An 18564-nucleotide genomic window follows, 5' to 3' on the forward strand; every position below is an offset into this window, starting at 1 on the left:
TGAAGAAGATCAACGGACAAAAATTAACAAAGGGTATGTGAGAAGTAAAAATGGTGTGTGGATGGCACACCCCTTGTTATTTGTTTTTAATTTTGAGAGTATTTATGTCTATATAAATGGTTTTTCTATTATATTTGAAAGATTTTATAAAAAATGATATTTATGAAATTGTGTTAGATTTTGATTATTATTGATAAATACTTAAAAAAATATCAGGAAACAGTATTTTATTTGACAACCGGGACGCGCGCACATGTCTGGTAGGTTGGTGGTGGCGCTGATGACCAAGTGGTGCACATTACCAACCCCACCAGCCGCAGCACCTATCCCCCTCCACCTCTCCGGCTCTGCCCTCCTCCGCCCACCACCTCTATACGCACCACCGCGCGCCACCCGGACAATCGCAATGAACACCACCAATCAAGACCAAGACTCCCTCGACGCTCTATTCAAGCAGAAAAGAATCCTCCGCTCAAATGTCCGCAAAGCCCTCAAATCCATGGATCCGACACTTAGATCCCATGAAGGTAATTGCCCAATCTTCACTATGTCTCTTTGCTGCAATGCCCATTTAATTGGAATTTGATAAAATTTAATTAAATTTGTTGGTTTTTTAGATAATGCAATTCAGAATATTGTATTGGAAGCTCCATGGTTTAAATCTTGTCAAAGACTATGTGCGTATATAAGCTGCAGTGCTTTGAGGGAAGTTGATACTTCAAGGTTACTGTCTGAAATTCTTCAGAGTCCACTTAAAGGTCTGATTTTTTATCTGCTCATTTCGAAAATTCGGTTTATTAGATTGATATGGTGCTTGGAAGTGAAATTTTTTGAGAAGTTAATTGTGGGTTACTTGTGTTTTCTGTGTTATGTGAAGAGGGTGATGTGCAGCTGAGGAAAAAGCTCTATGTTCCGCGTGTCGAGGACAAGAACAGTCACATGAGAATGCTGAACATTTCGTGTATTGATGATCTTGTGGCGAATTCGATGAATATTTTGGAGCCTGCTCCGGTGGATTCTGGTGGAAATGAACGCGAAGATGGTAATGTTTCGTTTGTTCAAGAGGAAGAAGTTACAAATTTACTAGTCAATTTACTTGTTCTAAGCTTGATCCCACGTAGACTAGCCAAGTCTTAAGTTATTTAAGTCTCAAAGTTCAATTTTTAGTGTTTGCATTGAAGTTTTTGAACTTAATAAAATGAGAGGTTACTAAATGGATTAGCATGTATTAACATTGACATTCAAATATTCAAACTTTTGCTCCATTTGAAAGTGATTTTGTCGAACCTTCACAGTTTTTGATTAGTGTCTTCTATCTAAAATGCTAAAGCAAATGTCTAAATCCACGTAACAGTGGGAAAATTTCTCATTCATACAGCTTTCAAACCAGATTAAGGGCTGGTTTGGTATTGCTCTGCTTTGAAAAAAAGCTGCTTCTGCTTTGCTGTGAGAATAAGCAGTTATGAAATAAAGCAGCAAAGTGTTTGGTAAACTTTTTTGTAAAAGTGCTTTTGAAAAAAAAAAAGCAATATTATAGTGTTTGGTAAACTTTTATGTAAAACAGATGTGAAAAAAAGCCGGTTTTTCAAAGCTGGGTTTTGCAGCTTCTTGTTTTTGGCTTTTTTTCTCCCAAAACTGTGAAAAAAAAGCTGAAGCTGAATGTTTACCAAACACAAAAACAGCTCCCAGCTTTTTTTGATACCAGCTTTTTTCAGAATCACCTCAGTACCAAACCAGGCCTAGCATCAGAATGTTCAATGGATTGTTATAGAGTAATTTATCAGTGACAGGATAGGGAGAGGAAACATATTATCGTTTGTTTTTTCGGAACTTATGTAGGATTGGCTTCATAGATAGCATGAACACTTTATTTATGTTTACTAGAAGGATGTAGGATGGGTTTCATATTGTATAGGGTTTATAGATGTAATTCAGTTAAAATTCATATCTAAAAGATCTCTCTTGGTGCAGTAATGCAGGCAAGTGACCCAGTTGATTTGCTTCTCTTACCGGGTATAAATTTTCTTCCTACCTTGTATTAAATTGCTCATCCATTTACAGGATGTGTTATAACTGTCAAAGTCAAACGGTAGTTGACGGTATATGGTTATCCTTTTCTGTTTATAGGACTAGCGTTTGACAGATCTGGGAGACGCTTGGGTCGTGGTGGAGGGTATGTTTATGCATCTTGGCCAATATAAAGTTTTTATTCAGTCTCTCAACTACCATGTGCTCAGTTGTTTGGAGATGTCACTGCTCGTTAAATACAAGGCCGAGAGCTGTGGATACTCTCTCCTTACATTTTTGTGAAGAAAACAAATTTAGGTATCGTAATTGAATGCATACCTGATGTTTCATGTGGTAAACATCTACAGTTATTATGATACCTTCCTGACAAGGTACCAAGAGCTTGCAAAGGCACACAATTGGAAGCAACCACTCCTTGGTATGCATCATTTTTTGTTTTCTCCCTTTAATTATAGCATATGTGCCTCGGGTACGAGTAAGTGTAGTCAGTTTTCTAGGTAATGGTTTTATTGTTGGCTTTTTATTTAAGATGGGTCATGTTATTGCAGTTGCACTGTCCTATTCTGCACAGATATTGGATGAAGGAGTTATTCCAATCACTCCACATGATGTACTGGTGGATGCGCTTGTGTCCCCAGCGGGTGTGATCCCCATCAGCCCAACCGCTTTAGACAGGTATGACCAAGTAAATCTTCCGTTAGGAGTTTTATTCTTCACTTTCTTTGGGTGCGAATTGAGATTCATTTAACATATACAGAATGAAGCTTTGAAAAAAAATACTTGAAGCCTTCCAAGATCAGATCCTCGTGGAGTTTGACCCTGGCTGCCCCTGTATCTGTTAAAGGAAGTAATCGGGGTCTGTCTGAGATATAGGGCTTGGTGTTATCTGAGGTATAGTTCTGGTTCCGTGTGGTTGAGACTTAAGAGGTAACCGCTGATTGCACAACCTTAAATCAAGACTCGGAGTTCTTTGCAACATCAAAGTTCGGTTTTTAGAACGAGGATCTCATTTTTCTCTGTTTTTGTTTTGGTCGAATCTTCTGTGTTCTTTCCCACTTACGATTAAAGTGTAATGTTGTTAGGGACATCTAAATTTCACTCAAATACTGCTTTATTGCAGTTTGAACATTTCTATCTGAAATATTGTTGTTTGGTGTTTGTTTTCTTGTTGGAAAGTGTGTGATACCGGGCTCATCAGCTTTCCATACTCATCGGTTGTTTAGGCTCGTCGGTAGTTATGCATCTCGGTTGTTCGAGCTCTTTGAATGTCTGTGGTTATCGATTGTCTGCTCGTTGTTGGACAAATAGTTGATCGATGGGTCATTACGAATGAATGGCGGAATTGGTCATATCCGGGCAGTACAATCTGCCATGAGTCATGGAGTTCTTCACAAGTAAAATTAAATGAGCGTGACATGGTAATAAATACTTTTTAGCCAAAATAGCTTTTGTGATTGATATAACTTCTCACTTTAGTCTCTGACAATGAAAATTGATAGATTTGGTCTCCTGAGTTTGTCCACACCGTAAATCATTTTGGTCATTCCGTGAAAAATCTATCAATATATTCGTTAAGTGGAGGGGTTGGTTTGAAAAAAAATACCTTTGGAAACGGAATGACCAAAATGATTTATTGTGGATAAACTCAGGGACCAGTTGATTTCATTGTTAGTGACCAAAGTGAGATGTTATGCCTATTTCAACGACTATTTTAACTAAAAAGTCTTGCATTGACTAATCTTATACGAATTTCGAAGTTTGAGTCATGACCTCTTCATCAATAAGAATTTTACAAATCCTGTTTGATTCATGCTCACATGTGTTCACAGACTCTCTGAGATCATGCTTACGAGGTTCTAGGTTCGAATCAAGGATCTGGATATCGGGTTTCGGATCCCGGACGTTCCCTCACCCAATTAAAATTAACAAGAAGGGCCCAGAGAAACATGAAAGAAAATAATTGGGGCCTTCAAATCGAATTAAAGCCCAACCCATTACCTACAAAGTGTTGGGCTGGTTCGACTCGGTTGTTGGCAACCGGGCGATTCCAACTAGGGCTGGGCACGGGCCGGGCCGGGCCCAATTTTGAAGGGACCGGACCGGACCTAGGTTCAAAGAGAACGGGGCGGGCCGGGCCGGGGATTACATTTTCTAATATAAGAACCGGACATTACCCGGCCCGGTTGAAACGGGCCGGTTCGAGCCGGGTCCACGGGTCCTTTTTTTTTTCTTTTTTTTTTGGTTGTTTGAAAAAAAAAAAAAAAATTGTACGGATTGCAGATTGCAATCTGCACAAAAACTGCACAGATTGCAATCTGCACAAAACTGCACAGATTGCAAACTGCACATATTGCAAAACTGCACAGATTGCAATCTGCACAAAACTGCACAGAAAACTGCACAGATTGCACAGATTGCAATCTGCACAAAAATGCATTGCCTTGCCAAGAAACCACAAAAGTGAGAGAGAGATTGTCAGCTGTTCCCTGGAGTTCCCCTGATCACTTCACTGGGACAGTTCATATGATCATTGCCCTTAATTAATTAACTTACCAGATTAAGGGTGCACAACTTATTTTTTACCATGCATCTGAAGTGTTTGGGGGAACTCCGGGTGCCATGACAGTGATCAACATGATTGACAGCAGAAAATATATACTTGGTGACAGCAGTCGGTGCAGGACAAGGATGAGATAGATCAATAAATTGCTAGTAATTTTGGCCAACCAAGAAGGGTTTTCACCTGACATTCCCATTGGAGGTAATTCGTTTCATAAAGGTTGACAAACACCAGATTAGAAATATTGGGGATACAAGAGAAGCCATGAGATTGGGAAAAAAATGATCCTAGAAGAGGGTCAGAGGCTCGAATACCATGTAAACTTTGTGATTCACATTAATCTATATAATGCTGCTGTACGATCTTTCTATACAGGAGATACAAGAATATTATCTCATCTAGACAAATACATCTGAAGTTCAAAATAAAATTCAAATAAGATTGGCTAAGCTCCTCAACAAATGAGATACGACATCCTGATCCTTTGTTTGATCAGAACTACTAGCTGCAATTTATATATGGCATAATATGTGGATTCAAATAAGTCTGAGATAGAATGCTTCACTAAGACAGAAGTGTACAATGAATAAGGCAAGTACTTACAGTGCATATTTGCTAAGATCAGTCTTACAGTCCTCCACCTGACAAACTGCACGGTTTGAAGTAGTCCCAAATTCCCAATTGTCTTTGTTTTCTTCCCGGTTTGTACTTCTTCCATAATGGGATAAGTTTGCCCGCCGAGTTTAAGATTCAGAGACGCAGCTTCATTATTCAACTCTCGGTTTTCCACAAAAACATCCCTTCTCCGTTTCTCCAATTTAAAATCATTCAAATCCCATTCCAAACCCTTTTTCCCAACCCCCTTCAAATCCGGCACCATCACACCACCAAAATTGCGAGCCTTTCCTCCGATTACAAAGCCCTCAGTGGAGCAACCAACCATGTTCCAAGTGCAAGGATCAACGGAGTTTATATCCCAACCGGCCATCACAAGCAACTCATCCTTCATATCTCTCTTCACCGACATCAATGCCGCCACTAAAACCCCACCAAAAACAAGAACATCACACACACAATTTCACCTTAATTTAAGAACTCAACAAAACCCCTAAATCTAGAAAACCCTAATTTCATTTTGAACATAAAAATGTAAACCCAGAGAACTCACTCACCGCAAATCCAACTCACCCCCAACACATTTCAACAGAGAAACCAAACTAAATCCCAAAAGAACAAAAACCCAGCTCCAAAAATCAAATAAAAACAGACCCAGATGACCATTTCAATCAAATCACAACCAAAAAACAAGCAAGATCCATGTGAAAATCGCAGCAAATGAAAGGAAGCAGAAGAAAATATTTACCTTGCTGGGTACACGAGTTATTCGACTTCATTGTTCGTCCCTTTAAGTTTGTCAGAGGGAGAGAAACTGATTTCCAGAGAGTGAGTCAGGAAAATAGATCGAAGCTTGATGATGATGGCAGCGGACGGAGGGAGGAAGATAGAAGCAAATCAGGATGAGAGAGGTCTGAGTGATGATGGTAGCGGTGGTGTATGGAGCTAGGATGATCGGAGAGAGTTAGGAGGAGAGAGGTCTGAGTGAAATGAGAGGAGTCGGGAGGAGAGTTCGAGAAGACTAGGAAGAGGAAACAATTTTTCTTCTATTATTCATTCTAGAAACGGGCCGGGCCGGGGGCCCGTCCACTTCTATTTCAAGATCCGCCCCGCCCCGTTAATATGGTATACCCGAACCGCCCCGCCCCGTTTTGTGTTTAGAAATTTTGGACCCGGCCCTTACCCGCCCCAAACAACGGGTACCCGCCCCTACCCGCGGGTCCAGGACCCGTTTGCCCAGCCCTAATTCCAACCAACTGAACCAGTTGAACCGCCAAGCCTGATACCACCACCCCATTTTCTTCCTCACCACCTCCGACACTGGAACCAAATTCTAATACTCCATTACTCAATCCTAACTCTCTCTCCTCTCTCTCTCTCTCTTCTCTCTCTCTCTCTCTCTCTCTCTCTCTCAAATGTTTGAAATTCCCAAATCCTAGCGAACCCTAAACCAGGTCAGCTCATAAGAACGACGAAGTTGATATCAGATGGACATACTCTTCGCCCAGATCCAAGCGGACCTCCGCTCCAACGACGCCCTCCGCCAGTCCGGCGCTCTCCTCCAAGCCCTCCAGCAATCCGCCGCCGGCCGCGACATCTCCGTAATCGCCAAGACGGCTGTCGAAGAGATCGTCGCCTCCCCCGCCTCCGCCGTCAGTAAAAAACTCGCCTTTGACCTCATTCGCTCCACCCGCCTCACTGCCGACCTCTGGGACACCGTCTGCGTCGGAATTCTCACCGATCTCGACTTCCCCGACCCTGACGTCAGCGCCGCCGCCGTCTCCATCCTCGCCGCAATCCCTTCCTACCGCCTCTCCAAGCTCATTACCGACGCGCAGAAAGAAATCAACAGTTGCTTCGATTCGCCGAGCGACAATCTCCGCTTCTCCATTACTGAAACCCTCGGATGCATTCTAGCGCGCGATGACCTCGTCACGCTCTGCGAGAACAATGTCAATTTGCTCGACAAGGTGTCGAATTGGTGGTCCCGCATTGGCCAGAACATGCTCGACAGATCCGATGCCGTTTCAAAGGTTGCGTTCGAGTCGGTGGGCAGGTTGTTTCAGGAGTTCGATTCCAAGAGGATGAGCAGACTTGCCGGTGACAAGTTAGTGGATAGTGAGAACTCGCTGGCGATTCGATCCAATTGGGTGTCGTCGATGGTCGACTTCGTGTGGAAGAAGCGGAGTGCTTTAATGGCGAGGTCGTTAGTTTTGCCGGTGGAGAGCTTCCGGGCCACTGTGTTTCCGATCGTTTATGCGGTCAAGGCCATTGCTTCGGGCTCAGTGGAGGTCATGAGGAAGCTGTCAAAGTCGTCTAAGGGGTCCAGTGGGACGGTTGTGGATTCCAATGCGGAGAGGTTGGTGGGAGTTTCGGATGTGGTCACGCATTTGGTGCCATTCTTGGCGTCGTCATTGGATCCGGCTTTGATTTTCGAAGTTGGGATTGATATGCTGTATCTGGCTGATGTGCCTGGTGGGAAGCCTGAGTGGGCTTCGCAGTCAATTATCGCAATTCTCACACTTTGGGATAGGCAAGAGTTTGCTTCTGCAAGGGAGAGTATTGTTAGAGCTGTGGTTACTAACCTGCACCTGCTTGATCTTCATATGCAGGTATATATGATTACTTCCCTTACTTCCTTTTAGTTTGTTTCGCACACTTACGCACCATTTGATTCGTTAGTTTAATTCGCATGAGTTCTAGTTTAAAGGAAGGAATTGTGCGTGTGTAGGTTTCGCTGTTTAAGAGGTTGCTTCTTATGGTGAGAAACTTGAGGGCAGAATCAGATCGTATGCATGCGTTAGCTTGCATTTGTCGAACAGCTCTTTGTGTTGATCTCTTCGCAAAGGAGAGTGTAAGAAGAGGCCAGAAACCTCTTGCCGGAACTGATATAGCTTCACTTTTTGAGGACGCAAGAATCAAAGACGATCTTAATAGTGTGACAAGCAAGACCTTATTTAGGGAGGAGTTGGTGGCATCATTAGTTGAAAGTTGTTTTCAGTTGTCTCTGCCTTTACCTGAACAAAAGAACACAGGGATGGAGAGCAGGGTTATTGGAGCCTTGGCATATGGAACTGGTTATGGTGCACTAAATTGGACAGAGCCTGCTTTGGAAGTGGTGGAGGTTTGCCGGCCTTGTGTTAAATGGGATTGTGAGGGCCGGACCTATGCAATTGATTGCTATTTGAAGTTGCTTGTGAGGCTATGTCATATCTATGATACTAGGGGAGGTGTAAAAAGAGTTAAAGATGGGGCTTCCCAAGACCAAATTTTAAACGAGACAAGGTTGCAGAATTTGCAGCGTGAACTTGTGAAAGATCTACGCGAGGTATGCACACTCTTCTTTTATTAATATGGTTTAGCATGTTGGCTCTTCATATATGTTGTAGGCAAGGACAGTTACTGAAATATGTTTTGCATTATGATGGAACTGTGTTTATGTAGACCATTTATGAGTTTTAATGCATTAATATGATTTTTTTTTCTTTACTGGTGAGGTGCATGGGTGTGAAATTTGTGAAAATATGATTTAAACCATTGCATTAATATGATAGGTTAATAGAATTTGGTAGTTGGTAGCACTTGAAGTATCAAAGGAACTTGCAATATGGTATTGAATATATGAACCCTTGGAACTGGACTTCCTAAACAGCTAGCTCTTGAATCAGAAGTTCAATATAGAAAAAGGCTTGTTGGGGGTGGATAAACATGAAGTAGTTTTCTTCTTCCTTCCATAGACCTCACATACTCGAACATAGTTATTTCTAGAAACAAGTCAATTTTCATTGCACTAGGGTGCATTATCATAGCATAGCATTCCACTGCCAAAGGAATGAAATTATAAAGTAACAAGAAACTGAGGCAATCTAGTATCAGCAAATGAACATTTTAACTTCAGCAGATTGTTTAAATATAAGATAAGTGAATTGAATGTACAAATTTGACAATATCTACATCTGAATTCCTCTCTTTAAGTGATATATGAGACTGGAAAGAGACTGCAATACGCGTTTTTTTTTTTTTTTTTTTTGTGAGCTAGAGCAGTGAAAACTCCCCATACCTTTCACGTAACCAGTATTTTGTGCCAGCTGAGAAAAAAGAAAAACACTGTATTTGATATTGGATCAGAGACTCCCAAGTTTTGAAAGATCATAACAAATGGGCTAGATACCAACCTTTCTATATCCTGATTATGGGCAGTTACAGTGGAAGTTTCCTAGTTCTTTTCTTTTATGACTACTGCCTCCCATATATTTTTCTTGTTTGTTTTCTCCTTTTTGACTTCTTTATTTCTCTGTTTTACTAGAAATTCCAAAGTTCCAAGCTAATTATGCTCTTTTATCTCTTGTTTTGACAACTGGCTGATTTTGTGTTATTTTCTTCTACGTGTTATCTTACACCTCTGTTAATTTGACAGGTAAATACCCCAAGAATATGTGCTCGCCTTATTTGGGCTATTTCAGAGCACATAGATCTAGAAGGTCTGGACCCACTTCTTGCTGATGATCCCGAGGATCCATTGAACATGATTATTTCGAACATCCACAAGGTTTTGTTCAGTATAGATTCATCTGCTGATTCAACAAACAGGCTTCTAGATGTTCAGGCAGTTCTTTTATGTGCTCAGCGGTTGGGATCACGCAACCCCAGGGCCGGGCAGTTACTGATAAAAGAACTTGAAGAGTTCAGGAGCGGTAGTATGGCGGATTCTGTTAACAAGCATCAGAGCCGTTTGATTTTGCAGAGAATCAAGTATGTTACAAGTCATCCAGAAAGCAGGTGAGCATATTATATATTTTCGTGAACCTGTGATGGTCAGCCATGTGCCATAGATTTTGGGTCGGGTGTATCGAATCTTTAATGAAGTTTCTTGTTCCTCCAATGTCTGCTTATAGTAATCTACATTCATTTGTCTACTTTCAAGAGGTGTTCTTTGTAGTTTGTTACCCCTGGGGTCTGATGCTGTATTCGGTGATGATTTCCATTCTATGATGGGTAGTCTTATCTCTTTCTATATCTTAATCTGTGTAGGGATATAGATCCATTGCACATAATTATATCGAATTTCCACAAGGTTATGATTCCTGGATCCAGATATTAGAAAGAAAATCTGTATAGATATATATTTTCAGCCTGTGTCAAACTTACTTATCCGGAAGGAGAAAATGACTTGGATCAAAGTGGAGGCACACCTCTTCAGTATGAAATTACTCTACCGTGTCTGATGCATATATATGCGTGAACACTGAATTGTGTTTTTATATTTTCTACCCTCGCTTTACTAACACCTGTTATTTGCAGATGCAGTTATGCATTTGTAGTTTGTACACACAAATAAAACATAATAATTGTTTTTCAGGTGGGCAGGAGTGAGTGAAGCCAGAGGTGACTACCCATTTAGTCACCATAAACTAACTGTCCAGTTCTACGAAGTAGCTGCGGCTCAGGATAGAAAATTAGAAGGATTGGTTCATAAGGCTATTCTAGAGCTTTGGAGGCCAGATCCTAGTGAACTAACCCTTCTGCTGACTAAAGGAGTTGACTCTACTTTACTCAAAGTTCCTCCTAGTGCAATTACTTTGACTGGGAGCAGTGATCCCTGCTACATCGAGGGATATCATTTGGCAGATTCTAGTGATGGAAGGATATCTCTGCACTTGAAGGTAAATTTGCTACTTACCTTTTGTAACTGCTGTTAAATTACCTCTATGTTCTGGGCAGACTCCAGTTTCCTGTTCATAGTTCTTATTCCTTATTGATGAATCATGAATGTGCAGGTCTTAAATTTAACTGAACTTGAGCTGAACCGGGTTGATATTCGAGTTGGGTTATCTGGTGCATTATATTTTATGGATGGGTCTCCTCAAGCAGTACGGCAGTTGCGTAGCCTTGTTTCACAGGTTTCCTTCCTACCTCTATAGTGAACTCATTCTTTGCCCCCTTTCCCTTGTCTTCTATTGCAATGCATCTTGTTTTTGGTTGTATTATGCTAGTCAAGAATCACTATTCTTCTAAACCAGTGCATTCTATAGTCAGTAATTGGCTTTACCAAGTTAGTGATAGTCTGTTAGTGTTTCTGGTAGGAGAATCTATAGCTTCTTGAATACCAATTTTTATCAGCTTATTTCCCGAAGAGTGAAACTGATTTGCGTATTTTTCCCTTTGTCTTGGTATATAGCTTGACTCGCCGGATGCCCTTTTTCAGTCACCCTTTCAAACTGTTTCTCTCTTTTTCTTCTCTCCCACTCTCCTGTTTCTGGGTAAAAATTCTGGCTGGAGAATCCAAGAATGGCTTTAGGATTTTAATGTTCATGTGATGTAGTACACAGCTGAACAAGATCTGTTGTTTAACATTGGTGTTCAAGAATCACTGGCCTCTCTTTGTTTTTCCTTTAATTTTATGTATTTGTTTGCACTTTTGCCTTGTGTGTTGTAATTTTCTGTCTTTGACAATCAGATGTTCTGATTTTACTTGTCTTTCTTGTTACTAGGATCCAGTACTTTGCAGCGTGACCGTGGGTGTCTCCCATTTTGAAAGGTGCGCCCTTTGGGTTCAAGTCTTATACTACCCCTTTTATGGAAGCGCTGCTATAGATTATGAAGGTGACTACACCGAAGAAGATCCGCAAATCATGAGACAAAAGAGAAGTTTAAGGCCAGAACTGGGAGAACCTGTCATTTTAAGGTGTCAGCCATACAAAATTCCGCTGACCGAGCTTCTTTTGCCTCATAAGATCTCCCCTGTTGAATTTTTCCGTCTATGGCCCAGTTTACCGGCCGTAGTAGAGTACACTGGTACATACACTTATGAAGGAAGTGGCTTCAAGGCTACTGCTGCACAGCAGTATGGGGCATCTCCTTTCCTTAGTGGGCTAAAATCCTTGTCATCCAAGCCATTCCACAGAGTTTGTTCGCATATTATCCGAACAGTGGCAGGATTTCAGGTATTGTCTCTCGCTCTTTATTACTATGTGATTTGCATCTCTCTTTCGGTATTCGTTATATGCTCTATTATGGAAGTTCTATACCGTCTGGACTGATTGCAAATGTAACTGGTAAGCCAAACTTGGCAAATCATGGCCTTACCTTACTTATCCTGCTAACAGCTGGAAGAAAGAACTTATAAAATCCAGCCGAAGTTGGTCATAAATTATGAACTTGAAAAAGTAGAATTGGCAATCAATTCGAGTAGATGTTATATGCAAGTATCCTTAATTTTTATCGAAATTAAGCTACTGGTATCTTGGCTAGATGTAATTTGTTGAACCTTTAATGGTAGTGCTTTGGCCTTCTAATCAACCATACAATATTGATGTTGAATTCTTTGTCCTGGAACAGCTGTGTTTTGCTGCAAAAACCTGGTATGGTGGTTTCTTGGGCCTGATGGTCTTTGGAGCTAGTGAAGTGAGCCGGAATGTTGACCTAGGTGATGAGACTACGACCATGATATGCAAATTTGTGGTTCGAGCATCTGATGCATCAATTACAAAGGAGATCGGATCGGATCTACAGGGCTGGTTGGATGACCTCACTGATGGGGGTGTTGAGTACATGCCCGAAGACGAAGTGAAGGTGGCTGCTGCGGAGAGGCTTAGGATCTCGATGGAACGGATAGCCTTGCTAAAGGCAGCCCAACCTAAGAAAAAGATTCCCAAATCTGATGACGACGAAGAAGAAGAGGATGAAAGCGACGAAGAAGATGAGGGCAAAATCAAGAAAAAGAAGGAAAAGAAAAAAGATGGCGAGGAAAATGGAAAGCCAAAGGGACCTACAACCCTGTCGAAGTTGACAGCAGAGGAGGCCGAACACCGTGCTCTTCAAACAGCAGTGCTCCAAGAGTGGCATACGTTGTGCAAGGATAGAAGTGCTAAAGTTAATTGATGGACCGACAAAAGAAGGGAGCACCACCAATCTCTTTCCGAGTGAATCTAACAGCCAGGAATCGCCCGCCCTTGCATTTCGCGGCTCAACACGTTTGGGATATCAATGAACAGAGTTAACTTTGCTCCGTGTGGACTGCATCCAAATCCACCACGCTCATGCGCTTGCACAGGTGAGTCTGTGAGCTGGTCACTGACAACTAACCATGTGTGTTACTCCAAGGTTTTGAGTGCTTGGCAGATGCTTGCGATTTCCACCGGTATTTGTTCGCATTCGGCCAAATTCAACGGTCACTTGCCAGCGTCTCGTCGTGCTTTTCTTTACACCTTCAATCCCGGATCCAACGTTAACTGAGGCTTTCTAGTAGAAGTAGATGTTAAATTTTAGGAAATTAGTTTGGTGTTTGTGTGAAAATTGTGCGATTAAACTGGGGTTTGTCTCTCTTCCCCCTATATTTTTGTATTTTCTGTTTCTTGGCCCATTGTTCATCATTGAATTATACAGCAGAGAGCTTCAATTCATCATGTTGTAAAACAATTTTTGTAAAATTTGAGAATAATGTATTTGCATTCAGACCATGCATTCCAATTGATTCCTGATTCCATTCTAAATCGACGTTTGAATTGTTGGACTTGGTGTGGTCCTCGTAAATGAAACAAGGATCCCGAATAAATATCAGTGTATTGAGACATATCAATCTTGTCGTTTATCCATATAACGAGTTGAGTTTTGGGACGAAGAACATGATTTACAAGCATCGCGCAGCAAAACGATTGGACACGGCCCTCCTACTTCTCATGAAAATGACAACATTTTATTTATAGTTTCTTCTATTCTACTACGTACGTGTTGAAAGTTTCAAAAGCACACATGCATGAATGTATAATTATTCAACTTAATTTCTGATGATGTTACACAGTCAAAGGAAGGGATATTGAAACTCGATCTCCACCGTCAGTTTAATGTATATAATGAACGGACGGCATCTAACCAATCTGGTGACAACATAGGGATGAAATTGAAACCTTGGCTTTTCAGCACTGGCATCATGGGATTAGGATATGATAATTTTCCTTTGACTGCTAAGCCTCACCGTGTATATATATAGAGGCTCTGCATCGTCCTCCATTCACAACCAGTTTTACACATACATCAAGTTAACAATTTTCTTCATATTTCCTTCCTCCTGTTTGCTCAAAATGGTGAGTTTGTGTTGTTCATTTTTCTAGATTTTATTGTTAATTTTAATTTTAATTTTTCAAATGGGAGTGCCTACTTGAATTTGTGGGTCCCATCACAAAATATTAGAGCGCGTATTATGGAAAAGGATTCTCTCCACATTCTTTTTGTGAGGATCCGAAAGATTAATCAATCATGTTCGTTTATTGTATATCGTGTGGTTATTAACTTCAATATATACACGGTTAAAATATATGACTAAAAAATTATATTATTCGGTCTCAAATTTTTTTTTTTTTTAATTTTAATATTGGCTGACATTTTGACTTGTTATTGCTTCTCTCTGCATTTGGTGGGAAGCAGGCTCTTTCACTCACTATTGAGGTATGGCTATTCCTTTTTTTTTCTTTTTTCTTTTTTCTTTTCCTTTTCTATCTTATTTATTTTATGGAACTAAAATTGTCTGTGTGTTTCAACATTAACTTCAATATATTTTTTACCAGAAAGAATTTGCTCAAAACTCAGAAAGAATCAAGTCTGTGGATCAACATCCAACTGAGCCATGGTAATTGCTTGCCTTGGCAATTCTGTTATGTCTTCTGTATCTCCTCGTTTTCATTTTTTTCATGTTCTTACCCTAAATCCTAAACCTTAGACCCTATTTGATGCAAGTGCAACCTTCTGCTATCTACTTTCGATTTCGTGTACGTTAATTGCTTGAGTTCTAAAAATGCAAGATGATCAAAGCTTGTTGGTAATGTTTTTCATGTAGGGTTCTGGTCAGTTTGTATTCAGGTGCTGTTTGTATCTGGAATTACCAATCACAGACCATGGAGAAGTCCTTCAAAGTCACTGAATCACCAGGTACATTATTTTCTCTCATATGTTCTTGTTGCGTGCCTACCGAAGTTTCTCTATGACTTTGCGTCTAAATTTTGTTTACATGTGCTTGCAGTCAGGTCAGCAAAGTTTGTAGCACGCGAACACTGGATAGTAACCGCGGCTGATGACACGTTTATTCGCGTCTACAACTATGACACGACGGAAAAGATCAAAGAGTTTGAAGCACATACAGATTATATCAGGAGTGTGACTGTCCATCCTACTCTACCTTATCTCCTGTCATGCTCGGACGACAACGTTGTAAAGCTTTGGGATTGGGAGAAGGATTGGTCATGCACTCAGATCTTTGAGGGACATTCTCACTATGTGATGCAAGTGGCGTTCAATCCACATGACGCCGATACTTTCTCCAGTGCGTCTCTTGATGGCACTGTCAAGGTATTGCAAGGATTGTTATTTGTGCAAACTTAACTGTAGAATTTTCAGTGTCATGGCTTCTGTGACACTCATACTTTTGCAGGTATGGAGGATTGGGTCCGCTGCCCCGGAGTTTACATTAGAGGGCCACTTAAAAGGAGTGAATTGCGTTGATTACTTCATTCGCGACAATAAAACGTATCTATTGAGTGGTTCCGACGATTTTACTGTTAAGGTTTGTCATGAAATGTTGGTTATATATACATGTACTGAATATGATGATCATGTGTTCGTCTATGCGTGCATATGAATTTGAATATATTATATCAATGCAGGTATGGGACTACGAAACCAAAAGCTGTGTCCAAACTTTAGAAGGCCATGAGCACAATGTAACTGCTGTATGTGTTCATCCTGAGCTTCCCATAATAATCACAGCTTCTGAGGATGGGAATGTTCACATTTGGCATGCAACCACTTTTAGGTAACCGTCTTTTATGATTCAAAATATTTTCACCAGAAACGCAGTTAACTCGATTTCTGTTTACGTATTCATTTTGTTACCCGTTCTTATTGTCTTGCAGGCTTGAAAAGAGACTGAGCTACGATCTCGAAAGAGTTTGGGCCATCGCACACTCGAAAGGATCAGACAAGTGAGTTTTTTTCCTTCTTTTTGTTGTTGTTAGGATTCGTTTTGTTGTGGCATTTGATTGATTACCAGTGACGATATAAATTGATTTCGTACTTCATTGCTCTGCAGAGTTGTATTTGGATTTGACAAAGGAATAGTTGTGGTTAAAATGAATGGGTCTGTTGATCTCCAAGCTTAGAAGGAAAGGTTGAAGGAATAAAAGACATCTAGTGATCATGTGACTAATACCTTATCAATAAATGATTTTGACACACAAGATTAATAAACTTGATGACACGTTCTCTAATAAAAGTGGATTTCACCGTTGTATGCAAGTTTCGTATTGCCAAGTGTGTCAGCAAGTGTGTTAGTTTTGGATGTCTAAATAGTGTCATCTGTACCGCGTACGGTAAATGAATTATCCCAAGAACTTTACGGTGTTACTCTTATTGTTGTATTATATGTATGAATAAAACTATAAAGAATGTTTCGAATGATCCTTGAGATTGATATAACTCTTTACTTTGGCTCCTGAGTTTTTTTTCTTTTCAATCGTTTGAGATACAAAATTATACCTGAAATTTTCCACTGATTCCGAATTAAAAGCTCATGGCATGAAGTAATACCATGTAAAAATAATCAGATATTTTACAAATAAAATCCAGAAATCACAATCCTTCTGTTACACATATCAACTACGCCGTTATAACGTATTTTCTTAGGGACTAATACAACAGAGTAGAGTATAATAATCTAGTCAGACGATACATACGAAGATTAGATGCTCCTACGGTTAATACCCCTGATTACAACAATAAGAATGATCATACATTTGGCAAACACACTTCTGCACCAGATGTAGAACCCTAATATCACATCTGCCACCAATTACGACTTGAACAATAATCCCTTGAATTTACGTTGTTCTTTCGAAACTACCACCAACCTGCATATGTAGCCATTCGGGCTGTGAGCTTTGGCGTACTCCCTCGGTGTGTGCGAGCCAAATAACAACCCTGCAGCGTCAAATGGCTGTGCACCGAGCTGAAACACGAGGTCAACACGTAAGAAACTCATATAGCGCATAGCTTGTCTTTCCGTGTTTTGAAAGAAACTTTACTTGTTCAACCGATGAGAGAGTGGATAATTGCAATATGAGTTAACGGGACGAGAATCTAAACAAGGATAATGTCATCATGATGATAGAAAAGAACTGTGATCCTGAGAATTAGGAGGCAGCGGAATGGTGATAGCATTTAAATTCGAGATGGAAAACGAAAGAGGACTTCACCCTTCATGGGAAATCAAGGACTAAGAAAATATCATTACTATCGTGTTGTTATGCTCAAATAGATGACATGATGCATTAATGTCATCGCAAATAATACAAGCGATTTTCCTGAATCTTTATGCGTATAGCAAGGGTTAGGTTATAGAGAAAGATGAGCGTAGAAGGAAGTGCCTTGCTGTTCATTCCCTTAACAATGCCACAAGAAATGCAGTAATGCACAACTACAAATCTTGGGAAATCAAGAACAACACTGTGGCGTCCAGCGGCCAAGCTTATGACAAGCACACTCCTCTGTTGACAGACATTTACATTCCTTGATGCATCTCTAAGATCGAAAACTTGTACCCAAAAATTCCCTAGATGAAGGTTTACATTCTAAAAAAGCAGTAGGGTCTTCAGAAATTTATTGAACCGGGTGTACAAAGGAAATTGGATCTGATCTACAGGGCTGGTTGGATGACCTCACTGATGGGGGTGTTGAGTACATGCCTGAAGATGAAGTGAAGGTGGCTGCTGCGGAGAGGCTTAGGATCTCGATGGAACGGATAGCCTTGCTAAAGGCAGCCCAACCTAAGAAAAAAATTCCCAAATCTGATGATGACGAAGACGAAGAAGAAGAGGACGATGAAAGCAACGAAGAAGATGAGGACAAAATCAAGAAAAAGAAGGAAAAGAAAAAAATGGCAAGGAAAATGGAAAACCAAAGGGACCTACAACCCTGTCCAAGTTGACAGCAGAGGAGGCTGAACACCGTGCTCTTCAAACAGCAGTGCTCCAAGAGTGGCATACGTTGTGCAAGGATAGAAGTGCTAAAGTTAATTGATGGACCGACAAAAGAAGGGAGCACCACCAATCTCTTTCCGAGTGAATCTAACAGCCGGGAATCGCCCGCCCTTGCATTTCGCGGCTCAACACGTTTGGGATATCAATGAACAGAAGCTTTGGTCCGTGTGGACTGCATCCAAATCCACCACGCTCATGCGCTTGCACAGGTGAATCTGTGAGCTGGTCACTGACAACTAACCCTGTGTGTAACTCCAAGGTTTTGAGTGCTTGGCAGATGCTTGCTATTTCCACAGGGATTTGTTCTCTTTCGGCTAAATTCAACGGTCACTTGCC

At 40.8% G+C, this 18564-nt stretch overlaps 4 protein-coding genes across 4 annotated transcripts; all 4 read left to right on the top strand.

Moving 5' to 3' along the window:
- The first annotated feature begins 217 nt into the window (after positions 1-217).
- Positions 218-3186, top strand: LOC137711255 (5-formyltetrahydrofolate cyclo-ligase, mitochondrial-like). Its single transcript, XM_068450486.1, has 8 exons — positions 218-527; positions 618-758; positions 878-1042; positions 1972-2013; positions 2128-2173; positions 2376-2446; positions 2577-2703; positions 2786-3186. Exons 1-8 carry the CDS (start codon positions 254-256, stop codon positions 2796-2798), a joined length of 879 nt encoding a protein of 292 aa, XP_068306587.1. The 5' UTR covers positions 218-253; the 3' UTR covers positions 2799-3186.
- Positions 3187-6554: 3368 nt separating this feature from the next.
- Positions 6555-13662, top strand: LOC137710477 (protein TPLATE-like). Its single transcript, XM_068449507.1, has 7 exons — positions 6555-7815; positions 7935-8531; positions 9621-9982; positions 10563-10866; positions 10981-11103; positions 11695-12147; positions 12542-13662. The coding sequence occupies exons 1-7, from the start codon at positions 6691-6693 to the stop codon at positions 13082-13084; spliced, it is 3507 nt and encodes a 1168-aa protein (XP_068305608.1). The 5' UTR covers positions 6555-6690; the 3' UTR covers positions 13085-13662.
- A 540-nt stretch (positions 13663-14202) lies between these two features.
- LOC137710680 (coatomer subunit beta'-1-like) lies at positions 14203-16651 on the top strand. The gene is made up of 9 exons (XM_068449778.1): positions 14203-14286; positions 14627-14647; positions 14767-14828; positions 15036-15127; positions 15219-15544; positions 15627-15758; positions 15859-16007; positions 16108-16176; positions 16284-16651. The coding sequence occupies exons 1-9, from the start codon at positions 14284-14286 to the stop codon at positions 16351-16353; spliced, it is 924 nt and encodes a 307-aa protein (XP_068305879.1). The 5' UTR covers positions 14203-14283; the 3' UTR covers positions 16354-16651.
- Positions 16652-17182: 531 nt separating this feature from the next.
- Positions 17183-18176, top strand: LOC137710188 (protein TPLATE-like). Its single transcript, XM_068449134.1, has 3 exons — positions 17183-17218; positions 17584-17700; positions 17892-18176. The coding sequence occupies exons 1-3, from the start codon at positions 17183-17185 to the stop codon at positions 18174-18176; spliced, it is 438 nt and encodes a 145-aa protein (XP_068305235.1).
- The last annotated feature ends 388 nt before the right edge of the window (positions 18177-18564 follow it).

Source organism: Pyrus communis, chromosome 12, assembly GCF_963583255.1.
Source record: "Pyrus communis chromosome 12, drPyrComm1.1, whole genome shotgun sequence".
Classification (NCBI taxonomy): Eukaryota; Viridiplantae; Streptophyta; class Magnoliopsida; order Rosales; family Rosaceae; genus Pyrus; species Pyrus communis.